The sequence below is a fragment of the Papio anubis genome, chromosome 3 (genome assembly GCF_008728515.1).
Source record: "Papio anubis isolate 15944 chromosome 3, Panubis1.0, whole genome shotgun sequence".
NCBI lineage: Eukaryota > Metazoa > Chordata > Mammalia > Primates > Cercopithecidae > Papio > Papio anubis.
The window spans coordinates 178,666,074-178,690,813 of NC_044978.1; the positions used below are offsets into that span (position 1 = coordinate 178,666,074).

Consider the following 24,740-nt stretch of genomic DNA (forward strand, 5'->3'; position numbering starts at 1 on the left):
GTTCCCACCTCAGGGGCTTTGTACTTGCTGTTCTCTCTGCCAGGTGGCTGCCTGGCTCACCTCCTCCACACCATTTTAGCCTCTGCCTGTTTCTGACATCTTCAGTATTTATTCGAGTCTTCCTTGTTTCCCCTCCCCAGAATCTAAGAACATCCTCCCCACGGAAGCAGGACTTTGTCCACTGTTCCTCTCCCAACAGGCAGCACTGTGCCTGGCATGGGGTGGGTGCTCTACGCATAGTTGTTGAATGGAAGCCAGAAGCAGCAGCATCTCATTTCCCCAGCACCATGTGGCCACTGGGGCTGGCTGGAAAGTCTCCCCTTTGCCCCGGAGTCATACCTAGACCACCCACTTCCAGGAAGACCTGTTGAAGGAAGCATCCAGTAAAACAGATGCACTCCTAAGTTTGAAGGCTCCGGGCTACTGGCTGGGGGCTCCGGGCTCCCGTTGCTACTACACGCGTGCAACACTATGTGGAGAAGGGGAGCGAGAGTCGGCACACATCACGGCATCAACAGTTACACTGGGAGAGTTTGGCCAAGCTTTTTCACCTGCAGAACCACACTGGAGCCTCAAGGCAATGCCTGGAGGCGCAGCCGCTCAGAACTACCCATAGTACAGATGAAGAAGCTGAGGCCAGCAGACGTTAAGCCTTGCTGACCGTTCTGGAGCTGAACTCAAAGCAGGGAGGAGGTAGGTACTGGATTCTCCTGCCTAGTGTGCTAGAGGAGGGAGACAGGGTGATGGGGAAGGGAAAGAATAATAACTCATTTTCTTACTAAACCAAAAAAGTCACAAGACCCTTATATCCCCCCAGAACTCACAGCCATGCATCTATAAGACAAGGTTTGACAACTTGAAGTTGCACAGAAATCACCATGGGATCTTCTTAAATGTGGAATCTGATTCCATAGACCTGGGGCAGGGCCTGAGAACCTGCATTTCTAGCAGGCCTCAGCATCATGCCAATGTCCCTGGTCCCTGAACCACACTGAGTGGCCAGGGGGCAGCACACTGCCTTGGGTATTGACATCCACGTGATATGACTTAAAGAGAGTCCTCTTTCACTGAACACCTACCATGTACCAGGTGAATTGGTTTGCATATCTTATCCCATTAAAGCCTCAGAGCAATGTATTGTTGAATAAATGTATTGACTTCAGCTTATATGTACATATCACTGTATTTTTTTTTTTTTTTTTTTGAGATGGTGTCTTGCTCTGTCGCCCAGGCTGAAGTGCAGTGGCCGGATCTCGGCTCACTGCAAGTTCCGCCTCCTGGGTTTATGCCATTCTCCTGCTTCAGCCCCCTGAGTAGCTGGGACTACAGGTGCCCACCACCTCACCCGGCTAGTTTTTTTTAGTATTTTTTTAGTAGAGACGGGGTTTCACCGTGTTAGCCAGGATGGTCTCGATCTCCTGACCTCGTGATCCACCCGTCTCGGCCTCCCAAAATGCTGGGATTACAGGATTGAGCCACCACGCCCAGCCTATCACTGTATTTTAATAAAACTGAGGTCAGGGAAGTTTCAATATTCAGTGGGAGAAAGGAGTGTCTATGAATTACCTTCAGCAGAATTCTCAACTAATTTGAAAATGATCCAAAGATAAAGGAAAAGCAATATCAACTCTGGTTAAACTACTGTTCAAGCTTCTCCATGCAATTGACTACACAGTTTGGTAAAAGGAAGTTATTTGTCCCGTATGATCTTACATAAACATCACAAAACACTTGCGTTTTAAATGACTGTTTTCTTTAAGGGATGCGAGTCCTCCACTGCCCAGCAGGCAGACACTGCCATGGCTTGCTCTTTGGCTTTTAAAAAAATCACTCAGATCCTGGGTTCATTTCTCAGCATGTGCAGCATGGGGGCTTTTCCAGGAGTCACAGTGGAATGCGGCATTGCCCTGTATCTTTACGGTGTGCTCTCTAACCCATCATACATTTCAGACTTAGGCCACCAAAAGCAGCACATTCCATGAGACTTGAATCTTTGAGTGGGGTAACGATTTTTTTTTTTTTTTTTTTGGCTCAAACACACAAATGTCGCTCTGTCCTTTGAGCAGGATCTCCTGAACACGAAATCAATTCCTTCATTTGCTGCATACTCAGTGAGCAAGTCCTGGAAAGAAGGCACAGTGCTTGGCCTTAGAGACAAGCCGGCACCCGGCTCCTAACTCCCCATCTGCTCCTGCTACCTCCACCCACAGACTACACTCAGCAAGAATCCACAGTGGTCTGCACTTATTGAGAGCAGTTTACAAGTAATAATTATCTAAACCTTACCATGCCCCGGTGAGACAGGCATTGTCACATCCCCATGAGGAAGACATTGAGGCCCAGAGAGGTTAAATAATGTGTCCAAGGCCACACAACTAAGTGGGAGAGCGAGTTCAGAGCCAGGCCGTCTGGTCCCAGTGTCTGTGTTTTCAGCTTCTTTGCTGCCCTAAGCTGACCCACACCATGCTGCTCTGCTGCCCAGAATACCCTTTGCCTTTGATGGTGATGATGATTGATTTTATGTTAACTTGGCTAGGCCATGGTACCCAGATATTTGGTCAAGTATTCTAGATGTTGCCGGGCATGGTGGCTCACACCTATAATCATGGCACTTTGGGAGGCCTAGGTGGACGGGTCACTTAAGGTCAGGAGTTTGAGATCAGCCTGGCCAACATGGAGAAACCCCATCTCCACTAAGAATACAAAAATTAGCTGGGTGTGGTGGCGGGTGCCTGTAATCCCAGCTACTCAGGAGTCTGAGGCAGGAGAATTGCTTGACCTGAGAGGTGGAGGTTGCAGGGAGCTGAGATCGTGCCACTGCACTCCGGCCTGGGTGATAAGAGCGAGACTCCATTTCAAAAAACAAACAAACAAACTAGATGTTTCTGTGGAGGTCTTTTTTAGATGAGATGAACATCTAAATCAGTAGACTTTGAGTAAAGCAGATGAGCCTCCATAATGTGTGTGGGGGGGTTCATTCAATCACCTGAAGGCCTTGAGAGAAAGACTGAGCTCCCTGAGGAGAGGGGCATGCTGCTAGCAGATGGCCTTCAGGCTTGAACTGCAACAACTCTTCCCTGGGGCTCTGCCGTGCCCTGCAGATTGTGAACTTGCTGATCTTTATCTACAGTTGTGTGAGCTAGTTCTGTAAAATAAGTCAAACTCTTTCTCTCTCTCTCTCTCTCTCTCTGACCACATCCCCCTTCTTTTTTCCTTCTGTGACATCCCTCCCCGCCAGTAATCTAGATCCTTACTATCTGGGTGACCTTCAGGCACATGAGTTAACCTCCCTGAGCCTCAGTTCTCTTGTCTGGAAAGTGGACATCCTAGTGCCCACCCGTAGGGTCCCTGAGATAAGGGATCTGCAGTGCAGGGAGCCACTGCCCAACACACGGTGAGCGCCCAACAGATGCTTTGCATGCTGCTACTTCTTTCCCTTCACGGTCAATCAGGAGTCATGAAGCCCCCAGCTCCCCGTGTGCTCAGTAGCACATGAAACTCACATGCAACATGGAACCTTGGTTCCATTGAGGTTTTCAGACCTCAATGGAAGCTGGAAGGCCCAATCCTCAAATGAGCCACCATCACAAAAGGCAGCAAAAAAGCAAACCATTCAGCTGATGCCTCCCTGTGACCAGCATCTGACCTGGAAACAGCGTGCAGTTGCTGGAGGAGGAGGGCCCAGGGAGAAGGCACTTGGTTTGGATGAATGTTTCAGACGAGGGCCCAGGGAGAAGGCACTTGGTTTGGATGAATGTTTCAGCGTTTGCTCTATAGAATGTCTTGCCTCATCACAGGGAGTTAGGACGGGCATCTATGAAATCTTGCTTTTTAGAAACTTGCTTTACCACCAACTCTCCCTGGAAAGAGCCTGGGGCACTCAGGGGTCCATCAGGGTGCCAAGGTGCACACAGGACGACAGGGATGCTGGGAGTGCTGTGGGCACAGCAGCTGTTGACGCCTACCTGCTGGGCCTGCTGCAGCAGCTCCATGCGCTCCCGCAGGATCTGGCTGTCGAACTCGCGGCTCTGCCTGAGGATCTGCCTGCGCACCTTTTCCACAGCAGCCTGCAGGTCCTCCCGCTGACCCTCGCTCAGCGCCTCACCGGCCCTCCGCCCTGGCTCCTGCTGCAGCGCTGTGTACAGTGTGGCCTCCAGGTCTTGGATTTTCTGAGGAGCCCAGATCACACAGACAGAGGAAGGTCACAAGGAGGTGAACAGGAACCACCAGGAGGCTGCTGCCAGTGGAGGCAGAGTCAGGGAGGGGGTTTCGGGCAGGGAGGGGCATCTGTCAGGGGCCAAGCACAGGGCCAGCAGTGCCCAGGGGAGCAGGCTGTGAGGGAGCAACTCAGCCCTGTGCACATGTTATCCAGAGCATTTTTTACTCTATTCAACCCAGACGCTCCTACTATGCACAAGAGGGGAAAAGGGCAAGAAGAAAAAGTAATCATAACCTTCCCTTAAAATGCATGACTCAAACAGAGGTGCAAGTCACCTGAGTTTTATTTCATCCTTGGCTTCCAATCGACTCTCCTCACCTTGGGAACAAATCTCCCCTTTTCTAATGGGTGCCAATGGGAAAATATGTCTGGATTTGCATTTGGTTTTCAGCTGCCTTAAGAATGCAACTCTAGCCCAAAGCAAATAGTGGCAATGTTTTAATTGCCCCAACCCCTCACAAAAGGAAGACACCCTTTGTTGGCAAAGCTGAATGAGACATTAGTGACCAACTGGGGATCCTTGCGAAAGCTGAGTTTTCATCATTGCAGGATGTTACTCCTTTTCACAGCGAGACACTTAAATATAGCTATCTTATGGGAATGTCTAGGGACAAAAGAAAATTAGCTCCTTTTCTGCCTTCCTAAATCCCCACCCACAGTCCTTACTAAGGGACAGCTACTTCTCTTCCAAAGAAACTACAGGTGGTATAGAGGAACCATGAGTTTCAACAGAAACATGCCACTGAGGCAGAGGTTAACCATTAGCCCTCCATCACCAAGGCCGAGGCTAACCGGTACCCCTCCATCACTGAGGCCGAGGTCAGCCCAGTAGCCCTCCGTCACCGAGGCAGAGGCTAACCAGTAGCCCTCCATCACTGAGGCAGAGGCTAACCCAGTAGCCCTCCATCACCAAGGCCAAGGCTAACTGGTAGCCCTCCATCACCGAGGCCGAGGTTAGCCCAGTAGCCCTCCATCACCGAGGCAGAGGCTAACCCAGTAGGCCTCCATCACCGAGGCAGAGGTTAACCCAGTAGGCCTCCATCACCGAGGCAGAGGTTAACCCAGTAGGCCTCCATCACCGAGGCAGAGGTTAACCCAGTAGGCCTCCATCACTGAGGCAGAGGCTAACCCAGTAGCCCTCCATCACTGAGGCCGAGGTTAACCCAGTAGGCCTCCATCACCGAGGCAGAGGCTAACCCAGTAGCCCTCCATCACTATCAGGCCACTTGCTTCTCAAGTCTCCTCTGACTTTTCCCTGCTGGGATCCAGGCCCATTGAGCCAGACTGATTTTAACCAACAAACATGATCACCTTCACCTCTGCCCACCCCAACGGTTGCCCCTGGGGAATTAGAAGACCGGAATCTGTTTCCCGGCAGAGCTGCAGGGCCCCCAGGTGGGCTCCACATGGAGCAGAGCTTGCTGGTGCCTGCAGGCTCACCCCTTCTCTACTCAGCAGTCAAGCTCGCAGGAGACCCCCGCGTGGCCAGTTTCCAGATGGAAACGCATCACTTGATTCTGGAAACTCCGTCGCGGGCCTGCCCCATCTCACTCAGCTCAGTGACAAAGGGACACAGGCTTGCATCTGGCACCTGCTGTCCTGGCCCCAGCATGGACACACGACCCTGCCACCCTCTCAGAGCATTTCACTTCCTGACTGTTCATGAGAGTCCAGAGCTGCGTCAGAACTCCTGTCTACCCGTGCGACTGAAATCCCACTGGGAGTACACTGCCCACGGCAGGCTTTCAAATACTCCAAGTGTGAAGGTAGCTTCTATATGGTGGCAGAACCAGCATGCAGGGGCCTCTTCTGCAGATTCAGCACTCTGAGGGATCCCTCAGGCCTCCCTGAGTTGATGCTTAGACAAAGGAAGGGTGGACCCCAAGGTGTTCTGAAGTGTGTTTTCAGAAATGCCAGTTCTGCAAGATGTCCTTTGAAAAAAGGTCCAATGATCCAGTGAACTTGGCACACTGCTTGCTTACATTCCTCTCAGAGCCTCGACTCACCCTTTAGCACACTAAGACCCCAAGAGGTCCTTCAGAGTTTTCCAACTTACTCTATTGCGCTACGCTTCGCAGGGCCCTAGGGTCCATCTACAATCACATTCCTCGGCGTTTTTTTTGGAAACGCTAGGGGAGAACAGGAATGTGTGATAGGGATGGCCCATCCTGCAGGGTGTTTTCAAAAGGACCAAGCCAGGACCAAAACAAGGAAAAACCTAAAAGATTAGAGAGGCAGGAGACAGACCAGGGTATAGATGAGAATGTCTCCATTCGTTAGTTGCCCTCAACACTGCTGATACATCGTGTGCCCAGAGGGAAATGTGTCTTGATAAGGCTTAGTCCATTCTGATCGTCTGCATCTCCTGCTCTCAGTCTGAAGGGATTCAAGCCTCACAGCCTAGACAGGAAGGGCCAAGGGTCATAGCTAGTTGCACCAGCCTTCACGTCTAGAATCTCCTGTCCATTTAAGCTAAGCCCAGGCTACCTGCTCTCTGTCTTCCTGGAGCCTCTCATGGGAAGCAGAGTTTTAAAGTCATTTTTTTAGTGATTGGCTCTGCATTTTGTAGGTGCAAACCCATTTTTGTAAAATGACTTTAACTGCAAATGATCTGGGCACAGATTTGCTCAAGAGTCTCTACCACACTAGCTTCTTCCTACAAGGAACGGCATTGAACTCTAAATTCTCTCTCCTGCAGAGACAAGTTTCCATGATCTTACTCAACTCCCCGCCTCCCCCAAGGAGAATTTCTCTCAGTGCCAGGAGCACTTAGCTTTGAGTGTGAGGACACAGGACCCTGAACATCATCTCACTGTACTTTAATCACCAGGATGCACAGAACCAATTTTGCAAGCCAAATGCGATATTACATCCAACCTTACACCTCGTCCCTTCGGTTCTGAAAATCACCTGGCCTCATCTAATTGCTTTACCTCTGCGTTCCTTTGTGATCATCTCTTTTTCCTATTTATGGGAAAACTTGCTTTGGGACTTTAAGTCCAACTATTTAAGTATCATCAAACATATAAGAAATAGAGGTTCTTCCCATTCATCCCAAATGATTACTAGAATTTAAGAAGCATGTCTAAGAAAACCATTAAAGTAACTTTGAATATTTTTGAAAATCACGATTGATTTGGGAAAAGGGACCATCTGTACAGTCATTCCAGCCACACGGTGGAGATGGCATTGTTGTCGCTCCTGTTTGGCATTGGGGAGCACCCTAAATGCAGTGTCAGCCCCGGAGGGAAAAGCAGCCTCTAATGTGGAGTCTAGGAATCCAAAGTGTCAAACCCACTTCTGGTCCTACCAGGTAAGCCTGGTCAAGGGCTTGCTTCCGGTAGTCGAGCTCCTCTTCCAGATAGCCCTTCTGCCTGCTGAACAGGTCCTGAGAAAGAGGGAGGCGCCATCAGGGACCAGCGTCAGAACAGGAATCCATGACAGCTTCAGAGCCCGTGTGCTAGACAGTGGCAGTCTCACCGAATTGGGGGCACTCAGATGAGAAGGGACTTGGTGGTCTTCCCTGTTTGCCCCCACGTGAATCGCCCAGCGGGAGCCTCACTGACCCAGGGCACCCTTGACAGCCCCACCTGGATCCTCGGTCAAGACTATCCCCTTCCTCCTGCTTCCCTTCCTCTTGGGCACCTGACTGTAAAGAAGGGACCCATGTCAAACCCAGGCACAATTCACAGGAGTCCCTCTGGGTTCCTCCTGCCGTGTCTTAGTGGCCCCAGAAGACTGTCTTCATGGTTCTCAGATGTGGTTCTTTCTTCCTGCCTGAACTGCCTCACCCACCTCCCGATTGGTCTCACTGAGCACACTTCTCCCTGCCTCCCATGTCCCTGGGTCACCCTCTAAGACCCGGCAAGCCTGACCTCTCCAGAGTGCAAATCTCTTCTTATGACTGATTTGCGGGTTTCAGGGTTAGAGTTCATCTCCTGTAGCCATTTCCCTTTATAGACAAGGAAGGAAAGAGCCAGGGAGGACCAGAGCCTCACCTTAGATGCCGCAGTTCGGTGATGGCAGAGGTGGGAGTAGAAACCCAGGCCTTCTGGCCCCAGTCAGGGCTCTTTCCGCACCACTCCCTGCTCCTAGGCCCCACGGGTCCTTCCACCTTCCTCCTTCTCCTCCCATTTCCATTTCTCCTTGGAGAACTCGAATCGGCCTTTGACTACTCAAGAACCACGTCTTCTGGGAAGCCTTCTCTGTCCTCCCCAGGCTCTCCATACATCCATAACCCCAGTGAATAACCTCCACCACCATTTATCAGGTACCCAAGGTGCCAAGCACAGTGCAACCCTGGCTATGTGTCTAGCATTTCTCATCCCACAGCCCAGCAAAGCACAGATTGGAGTTTCCCATTCATCAATGAAAAAACTAAAGTCCAGTTTCCCAAGCTTTCATGGCCAGCAAAGGTTTGAGCCCTGCCCGTGTGTTCCTAGAGTCACTGCGCCAGCATTTCCATGTCTGGGCTGTGTCTCTCCTAACATCCTCACGCTGCATTCACAGGAGCTCATGACCGCACGACCCTGCAGACCTGTGAGCTTGCTCCTGGTGGCAGGGACCCCACTTATTCATTACCAAGCCTCTAATCCTGGCATAGTACCTGGGACACAGCAGAGGTTCTGAAAACAGGTATTCAATGAGTAACTGAGCAAGTGAAAGAGTAAGTAAATGGGTGATAATTACTCAGAACAAACTCTGGGGCAAAAGCAAAATTGGGAAATGCATGCAAATCATTAGGAAAACACATGCAAAGCCTTCCTGCAATCGACTTTGCTCTTCGAACCCTCTCCCCCCACCCCCAGGCAGTCAAATCTTTTACCTTCTCCTTCTCCAGGTCCAGCATCTTCTGGGTCAGGGCGGCCTCGGTCCCCTCTATTTGCTTCAGCCACTAGAAAACAGCAGGGACAGGAGGGGTGCAGCAAAGTGAGAGTCAGAACCCAACGGGCCCTGGAATTTCACAGGTGTGTGAATTTCATAGATCGGCTTTTTCAGGGCGTGCTCAGGAATGGATCACGTCACGGCACACACATGCCTGCACCTGCGGATGGTGTGGTTGTGTGTGCATGGTCCAGCCTGTATGTGCAGGAGGTCATAGGTGTAAGTGTGACATGTACGTGGTGTGGAAGCTGGATTCAGAGCCTGGGTGGACCCAAGTGTGGACGGCTGTGAGTGTGTACAGCAGAGGAAGTGGCATGGTGTAGCTGATGTCACAGAGTGCCTGCTCTGTGCTGATGCTTCACTCAGGAGACCTCATCTGACCCTCTTACGACCACCCCATGCAGTAGGCAGCATCACCCCCATTTTGCAGGTAAAGACATGGAGGCTGAGTTAAGTAACTTGTCCAAGGTCACACAGGTGCAGAATGGAGACTTGGAACCCAGCCTGCAGGACGCCAAAGCCCTCATCCCTCCAGCAACGTGAGTTGGAGGAGCAGCCCAGAGTGCCTGGTGCCACCATGAGAGGAAGTGGAATCACACACAGGATAGGGGGTGTAGGAGCATGAAAGCAGGGTTCGTGCCAGGACATGAGGGTGCAGGCACAGAATAGGGGGCAAACAGGTAGGGCGTGCACCTGCGTGCCAGGTAAGGGAGTGGGAGCTCTGTCCATGTTCCCTCTGGGGTCTGGGCTGGGGGTGAGCACGGAAGCAGGTGTCATATGCAGATGTGTCTCTATGAGGAGCCCCTAAGATGGGAGGAAGTCCAGGCCAGCACAGGGGGGCTGCCATGTGGGGGGGGGCTGCGGGGAGGTCAAGGCACCGAGGAGTGTCCGGGTTTAAGGCACCGAGGGGTGTCCGGGCTTGACAACACCACTGACCTCCTCATTGCTCAGGTTGTTGGATGGCCTCCCGCTGCCAGGCCCCAACCGCAGAGCTCCCTCTTTCCCGACCCCAGGCCCCGGCTGTGGAGCACCCCCTTTCCTAACTCCAGCCCCCAGCTGCAGAAAGCCTCCTTTCCTGACCCCAGGATCCCCTAGTTTCCTTGTACTCCTTGCTTTCCCCCTCCTCTGGCAGCAGCTGGTTACCCTCACGAGGTCACCCTGCCCTTGTGAGGTCCTGGAGCCCTGCCCTCCGCCTTCCCCACCTTACTCTGCCCTCCCCCCGGGATCCACCCTCCCTACCCTTTCTGAAATGTCTCCCACCCAGATCTGCCCCACCACACCCTGTGTGCCGCTGCCTCCTGCACCCCTCCACTCCCAAGTCTCAAGGAATCTCCAGGGCCTGCCAGGACCCCTGATGGGGAAGAGTGCCCCCTCCTTCCTTCCATCCACTTCCAATATACTGGCTTCGCCTCCTTCTGGTTCTCAAACCCACCCACAGCACTCCTTCCCCATCATCAACCCCCCATTCCCCTTTCAGCCCCCAGGTTCATATCTGAAACCTCCCCACATACCACAAATCCCTTTCTGCCCCCCAGCCAGCAAGTTCCCTAAAAACCACACATAGGCTCATGGAACCTCCCTGCTCTGCTCAGAGCCCTCCAAAGACATCCCCTCACTCCCGACAACACTGGCAAGGCCCCAGCGTGGGGTGGCCTCTGCAATGCTCACAGTCTCATCAGTCAGCACTCTCCTGTCCCTGCTGAAATCCCAGGCCCTGGTCATCCTAACTACACAGAGCTCCTCGAACATGCCCAGCCTTTCCCTGTGCCGTCCCTACCTCTCCTGGCCCCAGCCTCAGCCCCAGGCCTTTACTGAGCTAGCATCACTCAGTCTTTAGGCCCTGAGCTAGCTGTCACCTCCTCCAGGAAGCCTACCCTGCTTGAGTCCATGGGGTCAGTTACCCTCCATGGTGCCCATGTCAGTCACCTTGTGAATGTCTGGTCACAGCACTCACCTGACAGGCGCTGTTGTCTGTTTCACCCTGCTGCCCCTCCTTGAAGGTGGGGACCATGTTTACCTCCTGTTGGACTTCCTTGACTGGCACAAGGCCTGCCACAAGCAGGTGCCTAATAAACTTCTGTTGAATGAAGGAGAATCGAGGGTGTGCAGGTTGGTGTGGTGTGTGCTGTCTGTACAGAGGGGACTAGAACTGATCGAGTACTGTCACAGAACTCCCTCCCTAACGTCACCGTGAGCTCAGCCCCCAGTATATGCTCCAGTACCAGCCACGGAGGCAGCACCCAGCACCCTGTGCCAGCCGCGGTGGCCGGCACTTCCTCAAACAAGGCTCAGACAAGATGCGTGTTTTCTTAGAAACAGATAAGCATATTTTGGATGAGGAGTTACAGGTATTTCCTTTGTAACATCCTCATGCAAGCAGTCAAAAAGTGAACGAAATGAAAACGGGAAATCCATTTTTGGGTGATGACAACAAGCTACTCTCAGAACGGTTTCTACAGAACACAGTGTTGAGCTTTGTTGTTGCTGTCGTTTAAAAACTTGCATATAAAAAATAAATTTAACAAGACCTTTTTAGCAACTGGGAGAGAACACAAGAGAAGAGCGAGCTGGCCATGAGGACCCCCGGCCATGTGAGATCAGAAATTTAATATCAAAGAGTTTGGCCAGAGAGCTGTGGGGCCTCAGTCACTCCTGGGAGAAACAATGTTCATGGTTATGCTCCAACCCCAGGAGAGGGGGTCTCAGGCTGGGGAGGAGAAGGGAGTCCACCCAAAGGGAGGTGCTGATGGGAACCTGAGCAGCCTCATGGGGGTGGCCTGTTGCAGGGTGGGGGCCGCTCTCTGTGCCCCAACTCCCAGGACCCCTCAGGTGCAGAGCCTAGATCCCCTGCAACTGGTGGGGCTCATCTCTCTCCTCTCCCTTTGGGGAGGGTCCCAAGGCTTCAACTCGGGGTCAACTATTAGAAAGTCTGACTATGGCTCAGACCTATGCCTCATTCTCCTATCCATCGTTACCAGCGAAAACACGGCCTTTAAGGCTTTCCCACCTGGCTGAGGCCAGTGTCTTTTTCTCGATCCACTCTGAACTTGAGGGAGAAGAGATATGACTGCTATGATTTATAAACCCTCCAATGTCTCATGGTTCAGTTTCTCTGCAGGGCACGTGCCATGTGCTGAGGCGAGTGAGACCTTGCCCTGATCCTATACGTGGCTAACCGGAGTGGGGCTGACGGGTGCCAGGATGGATGCCTGTGCCTTGATGACTGGGCAGGGCTTCAGTGGGTGGAGATGAGGAAGGCACGTGCCCGGTGCAAGATGCTGTTTGCAGGGAAATCAACACAGGCACATCATAGGACATTCCTCAGGTTGCACTTCACCTACACACTGAGAAATGGGCTTCAAGGCCAGGTGAGGTGTCTCATACCTGTCATCTCAGCACTTTGGGAGGCCAAGGCGGACAGATCACTTGGGGTCAGGAGTTTGAGACCAGCCTGGCCAACATGGAGAAACCCCATCTCTACTAAAAATACAAAAATTAGCCAGGCGTGGTGGCACATGTCTGTAATCCCAGCTGCAGGAGGCTGAAGTACGAGAATCGCTTGAACCCTAGAGGTGGAGGTTGCAATGAGCTGAGATCATGCCACTGCACTCCAGCCTGGGCAACCAGTGAGACTCAGTCTCAAAAAAAAAAAAAAAAAAAAAATTCATGCCTCTAAGGGAACATTAACATTGACTTCCGCTTATTCGGATACCAGTATGGAATGACAATTTTTAAAATAAGGAGTATTTAGTGGCATGGGGGTTAACTGGGCCTGTCTGTGAAAGCCGTCTCTGGCAGTGACATTGCAGGTGCCCTCCCCCTCTGCAAACTTCCCTGCAGTGCCTGTCAGCTCTAGGGTGACCAGCTTGTCCCTGTTGGCCCACGACTGTCCCTCTTTTAGCATTGCAATTCTCACGTCCCAGGAAAGCTGTCAGTCCCAGGCAAAGCAGACCGTCAGTCCCCTAGTGGTCCTGCCAGATTCTCAGAGGGTCCTGCTGATGCAGTTCCCAGCCCACATGAGGGTCCCCTTATGGACCTGAGGAGCTCTCACACCAACAAGGCTGGGAGAAGACAAGTGGCAACTCCCAAGCTTACTGGACCTTTATCCACAGACAAATGGCAGGGCCAGTGTCTCCTAGAACCCAACCTGAGAAAACCATGGTTTAAGTCCAGTCCTCAAAGACAGGGAGCTGGGCACCTCTGTGCCAGGCTCAGAATCGGGGCCCCATAACCATCAGTAGGGGTTGTGAGGGGCTGACAGACTAGGGCAGCCGGCACGGCTCTCTAGTGTGTAGGGCACAAGGCACGGCACCAGGCTGACCGGCTTGGGGAGGTTAGTGGGCAGGGGCAGGCGGGTGGCGGTGGGGGTGGGCAGGGTGCAAGCGGGGAGGTCGGCAGCTGCCAGGCAAGCACAGCATGGTGAGGGTCAAGCAGACAGTGGCCGGATCCCAGACAGGCTCCCCCTCCTCATCTGTCCTAGAGGGCTGCCAATCTCACAGATGCCCAGAGGATGAGGAGCGCTGGGGACCTAAGGTGCGGGCCTGGAACACCTGCTGTGGGTTGGGCGTGGGGAGGGGTGCATCAGGAATGGCTCAGGTGGGAGAACTCAGCGTCCTGCAGAGGGCTGCTCTCACCGAGGCTGGAAGCCTCCTGCCAGCTGGCGCCCTGGCCCTCCAACGCCCTCTGCCCCAGCCCCGTGACGAACCAGCCCCCTGAGTCACTGGCAGGTTCCTGCTCCTTGCTCACCCGATCCACAGGCATTGACCAAGCATCTCCAGGAAGTAAGCGCGGCCCCAGGTGCCTGACTGAACCAGATGGCAATGCCTGATGCCACTGAAATATGCAGCCTCGCGGATTCCGACAGAGACTGTGAGCCACCAGGATGCTCGGTGTCATGGCTGAGAGAGACGTGGTGAGAAACTGGCTGAAACCCCTGCAGCTGGCAAGTGGTGTCACCAAGACCCAAGCCAGGAGAGGCCTCCCCGACATCAAATCAGACACTGGTGGATGTGACATCTCCACGTCTACCAGGGCTGTGCTCAGCACTTGACACTAAGATGCTCTCTCTCAGTAAATGTTCCAGTGGATGTTGAGTAAACTGAGTCATAAATGTCATAAGTGTTTAATCAGCACTTTGTGTGACTCTACACGGAGCACTGTTGGAGGAGCCTAGACAGCCATGGAGGGTTTTGCTGCTAGTAAGGAAGGTGTGCTGAATGTGTCTCATGTGTCCCACCCCATGCCTGCAACTGCACCTGCACCTGCACCTGATGGCCACCAGCCGGCCAGGTGTGAGTCATCCCCGTCCCGCGGTTCACCTGAGGACACAAGCTCAGCCAGGTTTAGTGATGATAGGAACAGGAGAAAGCTGAGTTCCAATCCTCTCACTGCCTACCAGTGTGACCTTGGGCAAGGTTTGGCCATAAATCTGTTACCAACATTTAGTATCCTTTACTTGATTGAGGGATTGAACAAATGCCCTGGGAAGGAAACTATTTCTAGTTTAAATGCCCTTCCAGAGATTCAGGAATGAATCCCAACTAAGATCATTAAGACCTCATCACTGCAAAAATAGCATTTTAAAGTTGAACTCATGTGCTTTGAAAGGAAAAGGTCTTTAGCCCTAAACAGTTGTGTATTTCTAACACACCCTAAACCAATGTAAAAGGCAAACACATCGGGAATGTGTTTTGTAACAAACAGGTCAAAAAGCTAATATCTTTAATATGTAAAGCACGCAGAGAAGTCAGTAAGAAAGACAATGACAATGAATACATATTTGTCAAATGAATGAATGCATGGATGGGTGAATAAATCCAATGGAAAACCCTCAAAATAAAAGCAATTACAATTCACAAGGAAGGAGAAGAAAATAGATAATACATACAAAAAAACCTCAGTATCACTAGCACTCAAATAAAAATTAAAACAATGACACGATACAGTTTTCACCATCCAATCGACAAAGTACTCGGCAGCGGTAACATGCCATGTCAAGCATCAATCAACGACGTGTAAGGCTATGGGTAGAAGGGTAACTGGTGCCGCTTTTCTGGACACTGTTTTGACCATGCCGAAGTCCTTCAAGACATTCTTACTATTTGGCCCAGTGATTCTGCTTCTAAAACATATCCTACGGGCGTATTTTAAGATGTAGATAGAAATTTATGTGTAAAAAATGTGCAGTTTACCACTGCATGATTGTAAGGAAAAAAAAAAGTGGAAACACCTGTGATATCTAACAGCTAAGAGGGGCTTCAGTAACTAACAGTATAACCGTGTGATGGAGAGATGCACAGTCATTTAAACACATTTATGAACCATGTTAAATGGCATGGAGGATGCTTCTAAAGCCTGATTGAAAACCGGATGTCAAGCATCATTTCGACTAAGTTTAAAAACAACAGACACAGGGAAACCACTGGAAGGAAACACACAAATGTGACAGACTGTTTCCTCCACCGGGTTTTGATTTCCTCCTGCATCTCTGGGTTTTCTACAGCGAGCATGTGGGACTTCCTTCATGAAGAAAACGGAAAGGCATGCACGGGCACGTGCAGACGCAGACGGACTGGAATGCATGCTCCCACGCAAAGCAAGACGCCAATGTACAGTTTCTTGTATGGTGCTGGGAAGCCGGGACAAGGTGTGAGCACAGAAATGCCGCTGGCTTCTACCTTTTCACACAGGGCAAGCACAGTTCCAGCTTGGATTATTGCAACCTGTTCTTCATTTCTCAAATTCTAAAACACAAAAATGGGCAAGGGTATTTGACACTGGATCCCAAATCCACGTGCAGACAGTCAGCACCAAGTTTTTTTTGTTTGTTTTTGTTGTTGTTTGTTTGTTTTGAGACAGAGTCTCTGTCACCTGGGTTCGAGTGCAGTGGTGTGATCTTGGCTCACTGTAACCTCCGCCTCCTGGGTTCAAGTGATTCTCTTGCCCCAGCCTCCCGAGTAGCTGGGATTACAGTAGCTGGGATGCACACCACCACGCCTGGATAGTTTTTGTATTTTTAGTAGAGATGGGGTTTCACCATGTTGGCCAGGCTAGTCTCGAACTCCTGACCTCAGGTGATCCGCCCACCTCAGCCTCCCAAAGTGCTGGGATTATAGGCGTGAGCCACCATGCCCGGCCAACACCAAGCAACTTTCTTAGCTTCTCTCCGAGCTGCACCCGAGGGTCAGCTCCCTCTCGCTAATGGGGCCAGCACATCAGGCACACAGCTCCTGTCCCTCTGTTTGGGGACATTTCACAGAGTGACACTAAGCTTTTGTGAAACATGGCTACATTCAAGTTCATCTTTCAGGATAGCCAAAAGATCCCTTTCTGATTTCAGAAATCTCATGTGACTCCACCTGCATTCTGGGTAGGGGTTCTCAGGCCTTCCCATCCCCTCCTCACTCACAGGCCAGGGGAACCTAACTTCAGAACCCCACTTCTGACGAATACCAACCCCTCCACCCACCCAGGAACACGGCCATACAAAAGCCTTACATTGTACTTCTTAGATCTCTTCTATCAGAGAGAAATTTAAAAAAAAAACAAAACGAAACGAAAGTCACACAGAATACACCCGGATCAAAACAAGAACACGAAAGCAGAAACCGGTCGCTCATAGTTACCCCGTTATCGCCAAGGATATCTAATTTCTTCATAAGTTCAGAAACATTCACATCCTAGAAGAGATTTCCAACGTTCATTTTTGTGTGAGCTACAGAGACCAACCACACCAATTTCTAGGGCCACGGCCTTTCCTCTCGACAAGACACCGTGCTCTTTCTTTTCTTTTCCGGCCAAGTTTTGTGCCCAGCCGTTCCTCTGGGGAGTGAGGGAGAGAAGGCATAACTGCTGCTCATTTGCTGAGTGTTACACCAGCACAAACACTGCTTTCTAGAAGGGCCATGGAATTGGGTGAGTCAGGACACTGTCCCTGGAGCTGAGCAGGGCTTTAGGACATGGCAAACCCCGGACCCTTCTAGCCACCACAGCCACCCTCTACAGAACCTTGCTACGCCAGGCACAGGGCCAGGCACTTGGCGTCTGTTCATGATCTGATTTCATCATCACCCCAGCTTCATGGTGTGGGTGTTGTCATTTGGATTTCATAGCGAAGAGGCTAAGGCTCAGAAAGTTTACAGGCCAGAGCAGCGGTGGAGCTGGGGTTCACCCTCGGGGCAATACGCCAAGCCTCTGCTGTTTTAAACACATGGGTCAAAATAGAGTCACATTTGGTGACCCCTTAATAAATGGTCAAACTATGACTTTTAACACAAGGGGTATCTCATGAAAATCAATTCTATCCCAGCACTCCCCCTTTACAACTGAGCCGGGCACGGAGCAAGCCCTTGGCTGGCATTTAGCAGAGGCACCCCCCAGGCACGCTACCTTAACTCCTTCCTGGTGACAGAACAGCTGGAGAGCGCTGCTGTTGTTCTCAGGGAAGGTGGTGATTTGGAGGTTAAATGCTGGCGACCTCCTCTCTCTCTCCTGGGGAAAAGATTCGGTTTAAAAACAGAATGTGACCGGATTATTTACCGCTTGCCATTTTCCCACGTTACTCAGCAAAAACCAAGGAATTCCAGTGGGCACAGATGTTACTAAAAAGCACGAGTTCGGACTAGAAGCAGCCTCGTCCGTGAACTACGACGTTTTCACGCCTTCCCACGCAGCAGTTCTCCTTTGGAAATGTGTTTACTTCTTACCTATTCATCTAGGGAGAAATGGTTAACAGGGTACCATGGCTTTATCCATTGCGAAGTCACAGAATTACAAAATTTAAAAAACACAGTTGCACTAAATTTGAATAGATAGCAAAAGCCGCCAACTATGGTTTATTACCCTGTGCCAGGCACACCACTCTCCCGTTTAATCCTCACACAACCCCAGGAGGCAGGCTCATTGCTTTCATTCTGTAGACAAAGGGGAGGCAGTGGCTCAGGGAGGCTGAGTCTGAGGTCCTGCACTCTGAGGACCCAAAGGCTGGCTGACTTTCTTTCTTTTTTTTTTCTTTCTTTCTTTTCTTTCTTTCTTTCTCTCTTTCCTTTCTTCTCTCTCCCCTTCCTTCCTTTCTTTCCTTTTTCTTTCTTTCTTTCTTTCTTTCTCTCCCTTCCTCCCTCCCTCCCTCTCTCTCTTTCTTTCTTTCTTTCCTTCTTTCTTTCTTTTTTCGCTCTTGCCGCCCAGGCTGGAGTGCAATGGCACAATCTTGGCTCACTGCAACCTCCACCTCCGAGGTTCAAGCGATTCTCCTGCCTCAGCCTCCCAAGTAGCTGGGATTACAGGCATGCGCCACCATGCCGGGCTAATTTTGTTGTTGTTGTTGTTTTGGTTTTTTGTTTGTTTGTTTTGTTTTGTTTTTAGTAGAGACGGGGTTTCACCATGTTGGCCAGGCTGGTCTCGAACTCCAGAGACCTTTGGTGATCCGCCCACCTCGGCCTCCCAAAGTGCTGGGATTACAGGCGTGAGCCACCTCGCCCGGCCCCAAAGGCTGACTTTCTGTTTTTTCCAGTACAATCTGCCAATAACATTCACAATTTTTTTTGAACCAAACTAGCACAACCAGTGATTGTTCTACCCCTGCCTTAGACTTACAGCAAAGCTCAATTACTAAGGGAGGAAGAAGAGCAAGTCTTTTCCCGAAATAGGTATTTATTAATCATACATAAGTGATGAGTTTTTAAAAGGTCGGGAAAACCTAGTTACTTACAGGGCTAAAGCACAGAGGCAGAACAGGACTCAGGTCTCAGATGTGTTTCCTGCACAGAACGCACTTTAAACACTTTAGCGATGGACAGATTTGTCATGGCGGGGCAGCAGAGAAGACCTTTGCAAATTACACCTTTCAATCAAACTGCTTTGGTTTGAGCAAAGTTACAGTAAGGTACAAAATAACACACTTTGGGCCATTCTAGCAGAATCTAGCTACGGAACCAATGGGTGTCTTGAATAATTCAACAAAGAGATGTAGCCAAGAGAGGCACGAATCTAGACGGCAGGGCTTAAGAAGATGCTCTGGAGTGAGACTGAAGGAAAGAGGGAGGACTGGGTAGTAATTCAATTAATTTCCATGAAGCCCTAACCTGACTAAACTAGGTTTAAAACAGTCTAGTAAGAAAACCCTATTTCCCCTTATTAGTCAAAAAAAAAAAAAAAAAAAATTCATGATGGTTCCATTCCACAGATGCCTTTGTATCAGCAAATTTACTTAAATGGCGTCTCCATAGAAAAAGTGGCCCCAAAAGCTCAGATTTTATATGAACAAAAGTCATTTTGTAGGCCGGGCATGGTAGCTTATGCCTGTAATCCCAGCACTTTGGGAGGCTGAGGCAGGTGGATCCCTTGAGGTCAGGAGTTTGAGACCAGCCTGGCCAACACGGTGAAACCTGTCTCTACTAAAGACACAAAAATTAGCTGAGTGAGGAGGTGTGTGCCTGTGATCCCAGCTACTAGGGAGGTTGAGGCAGGAGAATCACTCGAACCCAGGAGGCAGAAGTTGCAGTGAGCCCAGAGCGCACCACACCACTGTCCTCCAGCCTGGGTGACAGAGCGAGACTCTGTCTCAAAAAAAAAAAAAAAAAAAGCCATTTTGTTTCTGGTGGTTCTGAAGGAGGGTGGAGACCATTAAAGAAAACTTTAGTGAACTGGTTAGTGCCTATAGAATTCTCATGAGAAAGACTCATAACAAGGATTTGTGAAAGGTTCTCTAACAGCGGCAGGAGTATTAACAATGATCTCACATAACTTCCAATTCTGCCGCACAAATAAAATGCTCATGTCATGCTGAGCCAAGAGCTGAGTCACACTTGGTGTGAGAAATACTCAGGCCACAGGTCCCTGCCCACACAACAAGGTACACATGGTCAGTTCTAATGCAGACAGAATTGTAACTCAAGCCGGGAGGAGAAAACAAAATTGGGGAAGCCACAGACACTGTGAGGGTGCTCACTTTGAGGGTTTCACGCATGCAAAGGTTTCAGCTGAGAGACAGCAGAGCCGCGCCACTACAGGTGCTTAGAGAAACTCATCACAAACTTAAGTGATGTTTAAAATGCCAATGATTTTTCAACAGAAACAAAAAGAAGGATTATGAAGTACCATGAGAGCAAGGCAATACAGTAACACACCCGAGGTAAGATTTCAGTTGGAAGCAGTAAGACCATTAGTATTCTTTCACTGAATCTCACTCGGTGCATTGGGGCAGTTCCCGAAGGAACGGGATTTCTACACGTGAACAGCAACTGATCTCCCTCCAGTAGTTTTGAGTTGCAGTTTGAGTTGCAAATAGTAATTTCTTTAGCCCAATATTGCTTCAATGCCTGGGTCTGTATTTACTGCATAAAAGAGTTTGAACAACGTAACTAGTTTTCTTAAACGCCTGTGCAAATACATCCTTCTACCCTGTCTTTACTTACCTTGTGTTTACCTTGGCAAATAGAAAATTAGCCCAAACTGGCATTAAACACATTCTAGAGTCAATTGCTGGCTCAGGTCAGACTCTGCTATTTCAAAAGGTGAGATTTACTGCATGCAAGATCACTTAAAAAGGTGTGTTATTAATTGCAACAGTGCTTCTGTCTGGGTGTGCAGAATGCGTACCCGGTGACTATGCATGCAGGAAAGAAGTAGTTATGGAAATGAAACACAAATAAAAAAGGCAAAATATTGCAAAAACAAATTATTTTATTAAGTGCAAAACAAGCCATAGGCAATAAATATATTAGCTCTGGTACATGTCCATAGACTTGGGTGGGCACTCTCTCCAGAACACATTAAGGCAGTGAAATTATTCTGAACATACAGATTTAAAAAAAAGAAAGAAAGAAGAAAGAAAGAAACTAGAACATGTCCCCTTTCCACATGCTTGAAAACGTCTGGGAGCTTTACATGAATTTCAGTTTGGGTTCAAAGAGAATGTCTGCTCCGTTTGAGAGCTTACAACAGATAGAGTCTCTTACTTCGAGTTCTAGCACTCTGAATTCTAACAGCTCGTTCTGATCCTTGGCGTCTTGCATTTCGTTCTTCAGCTGGTTCTCTTCCATTTCCAGTCTGTAAATCTAGAGCAAAGACACCTACGGATTAACAGGATGGGCGGGAGCACTGGGGTCCCCTGGTCACAGGCCACCTGACTGAGTGGCTGGAGGGAAGCAGAGGACCGGCCATGTGGGCAAGGGGCGGAAGAGGGCAGGGTTTGTAGCAAGGGAGGCAGGTGCTGCAGGTCCTTCTTGCTGATGCATCTGGGAATGAAGGAGACAGAGGCTGGGCCAGGTTCACCCCTGCACCTCTGAGCCTGGCCCAGTGGAGTAGGGCTACTTATATATTTGCTGAATAAATGAATGATGGGGAAACTGAGGCATGGGGCTATTAAGTCCCTCCCTTGCGGCCAAACACTGGGAAGCAAGAGTGCCACACCCAAAGCCTGTCCAGGTCTTTCCAACTCAAGCCCCACCAGATTCAGCCTACCCAGACAGCGGCCCAGCCAACTGCGGCAGGGAGGCCCCCTCCTGCTTCCCCACAGAGCTTGCAGAAGAAGCCGTAAAGGCAAGAGTTCTCTGAGAGTGCAGATCAGTGTGGGAAGTGACAGTGCCTGCATCCCAGTCCCAGCTGGGAGATGCTGGATCACTTAGCCAACTACTCCAGCCCTCAGCTTCTGTCCAAGAAGGGAAACAGTAGCACCCATCACCTGGCAGCAGCGAGAAGTCACTAAAATAACGCAAGTAAATGAGGGCTTTGAGTAAAGAAAGCCTCACAGCACCATTACAGAAGGCTAGAGCGGGGCCCTACAGCACCATTACAGAAGGCTAGAGCGGGCCCTACAGCACCATTACAGAAGGCTAGAGCGGGCCCTACAGCACCATTACAGAAGGCTAGAGTGGGCCCTCTGCCAGGTGATCCCACCCCCGGGAGACCTTTAGAAATGGCATGAGGGGTGAGGTGAGGGTTTTCCATGGCTCCCAGAATTTAGTGAACAAGACACCAAAGATGCTAAAATTCTCCCAAGGCCCGGGACTGCTTGCCGTCCCAAATGCCTTTGTCCCAAACGCTCTTGAGAAATGTAGGGAAGGGAGTGGGGTCACATGCTGGTTAGCAGCAGAAAGGGGGCTGGGCCGAGGCCCCCCCACCAGGACCAGGCCAGGTTCCTCCAGTCCTCGTGCTCCAGGATGCTCAAAAGCTGAGGCCTAACCTAGGGTCTGGCTCCACTTACTTGCAACATCCAGAGACAGAGTGGACTGGAGGCTGCCAGGGGCCAGGAGGCAGGGCAGAGGGGGGACTGCACATGGGCAGGAGGGGTCTTTACCAGGCCGATAATGTTCCAAAACTGCATCGTGGTGATGGTTGCACAACGCAGTAAATTTACAAAAGGAATAAGTGAATTGTACACCAATTAGGAAAAAAATAAGCTACGATTTTAATTCCAAAGCATTAGAGCTACCCCCAAGCAGACTCCCCAAGAGCTCTGGAAAGTTCCACAACCAGAAAGAGAAGAACAGAGGCCCAGTTCCCATTATGGGTCAGCTGCACTGGGTAAAGATGGCCTGAGGATCTGCCCATGGACCTGCCTCGGGTGCCCACCACACTGGTGGGTGAAGGGCTTTGGACCATAAAGCCACAGCAGAGGTGGCCTGGAGCCCAATGTCAGGAAGATGGACCAGCCCAACAATAGGCTAGCCCTCCCCATTTCTGCAGGTGTCCCCAGAGGACGGGGCAGCCCTCCCCATTTCTGCAGGCTGTCCCCAGAGGTCAGGGCAGCTCTTCACGTTTCTGCAGGGTGTCCCCAGAGGTTGGGGCCAGCCCTCCCCATTTCTGCAGGGTGGCCTGGGAAGACAGGCCAGGCCTCTGCATTTCTGTGGAGTACCCCAGGAGGATGAGCTAAACCAACTCTGCAGACCTGGTCGCAGAGGATAGAACCACGGATGTGGCTTTGATTCCATGTGAGGAGGACATTTCCCCTCATAGGAGGCGTACAGGCCCTGAGGCCCTGGTCACTGGAGTACCCAAATGGCGCTGGGCACGACCCGTGTGGTCTGAGCAGGCCTGTGGGGTCCCAACTGCCCTGGGGCTCTGTGCTTCCCTGAGGCGGGTCACGCACCTTTTCCAGCAAGTCTTGGTTTGTTCTGATGAGCAGCTGCTTCTCTTCAACCCACTTGGAATCCTAAGGAAAAGCACTAAATATGGTCACATTCAGGGAAGCAAACAGATGGCCAAGTAACAAACTTTCAGTGAGAAAGGCCACTTTCTATGAAACTGACTAAGGAAAGGTCATAGAAAATGACAGCCGTGATGTGTCCTCATTGTCCCTGTCAACTTTTAAACCCCAAAAAGAGAAACGGCTGGTTTGTGGGGCATCCCTTCTCCACTTCATTCACGTTCCCCAAAGCGCGATGACTCCATTCTGTCAGTCTAATTGACAGAAACGTGGCTCCAGGGTGACTGGTCCACACTGGCAGACTCTCCATGCCTGCGGAAGGCTGACCTCATACCCCGTGGACTGGCCAGAGCCACAGATATGCTTTTGTTCATTCTACTCTCTCTGCCTGTGACACCCTTCCCACATTTCTTTGCCTGGCCATATCCTCCTGGATAAGTCCTGTGAGCACATGGCACCAAGTCCATCTTGTCACTGTGGCACCCCGAGCCTGGTACAGTGCCTGGCACACGGGGACAGGGGTACTCGGTGAATCGCGGAATGGGCAGATGAAGGAATAAGTAAAGGCATGGGAAGCCCTCTCCAACTCCCTCCTCCCTTCTCTGCTGGTCAGCCACAGAGCTGGGACTGGGCAGAGGCCCCTCCCAAGCACCAGGCTGGGCCGGGTTCACCGAGTCTTGGTGTTCTAGGATGCTGAGAAGCAGAGGCCTGGCCTAGGGTCTGGTCCCAAGTGCATGGAATGCACAGAAGAGGCCCTGGTTGCCTCCAGGCTTCTGTCTCGCTGGCACCTGGCACCTGCATCATTCCCATGCTGACCCACATGTGGGCCTCACAGGCTGCAAGCACCTGTGAGGAGTGGCTGTGCTCCACCCACCTTTTGTCTGTGGCATATCGTGGCCAAAAATGGCTGCAACCCTCCCTCCCACCTCTGTGTCCACCCTCTTTGCCATGTGACTCGGCAGCTCCTCCCAGCAGGTAATGGGGTCCATTTCTCCAACCTCAAAGCTGGGCTGGGCCATGCCATGCTCTGGCTACCGGGATGTTAGCAGAGGTAACCTGAGCAGAGGTTTGGACCCTGCTAGGGCCCTGGGCTTGCCCATTTTCCCTGCCCCAAATCATGGGGAAAGAAGCCAGGTGGGCATCCCTGAGGCGGAGGCACCTGGCCGGCAGCTGGCAGGCTGTGCCCAGCCAAAACTGCCGATCCACAGAACTGTGTGCAAATAGAATCCCGCTGTTTTAAATAACTAAGTGTTGGGGTGGTTTGTTACTCAACAGCAAACTGACCCAGTGTCCCAGGTACCAGCACTGGGCCTGGGATGGGTGAGGGCTCTGGGAAGTGCTTGCTGGATGAACAGCCACAGGCTTTGCCCCAGACTGGCGCCATTCTCCAGCAGGCACGGAGGGCAGAGCAGGCCACACAGAGAGAACCTACCCCCCTGGGGGGAGGCTAAGTGTGGAAAGTAAAAAAAATTCCTCTTCAAAGTTTCCCTTCTT

At 50.9% G+C, this 24,740-nt stretch overlaps 1 protein-coding gene and 1 long non-coding RNA gene across 16 annotated transcripts in view; one reads left to right on the forward strand and one right to left on the reverse strand.

Annotated features, from left to right (window-relative positions):
- Nucleotides 1-24,740, reverse strand: part of LOC101022794 (janus kinase and microtubule-interacting protein 1) — a 303,218-nt gene that overhangs the window by 134,589 nt on the left and 143,889 nt on the right. For 3 of the 14 annotated variants that reach the window (XM_021938237.2, XM_021938236.2, XM_021938238.2), the window contains 2 exons: nt 23,190-23,252; nt 20,763-21,156 (listed from right to left, as the gene is read on the reverse strand). In XM_021938237.2, coding sequence (XP_021793929.1) covers nt 20,983-21,156; nt 23,190-23,252 — 237 coding nt within the window. In that variant the 3' untranslated portion in view covers nt 20,763-20,982. Of the gene's footprint in view, nt 1-3,749; nt 4,170-7,529; nt 7,608-9,044; nt 9,114-15,780; nt 15,847-16,728; nt 16,783-17,491; nt 17,594-20,762; nt 21,157-23,189; nt 23,253-24,740 lie in introns of those variants that run through there. The other 11 variants (XM_021938227.2, XM_021938225.2, XM_031664736.1 and 8 more) reach the window with 8 other exon arrangements.
- On the forward strand, nt 25-11,192 carry LOC108585831. Of its 2 annotated transcripts, XR_001902313.3 has the most exons (3): nt 25-693; nt 4,005-4,212; nt 9,060-11,192. It is a non-coding gene; the product is annotated as an uncharacterized LOC108585831 (long non-coding RNA). The 2 variants fall into 2 exon arrangements; XR_001902312.3 differs by lacking the exon at nt 4,005-4,212 and having other exon boundaries at nt 28-693.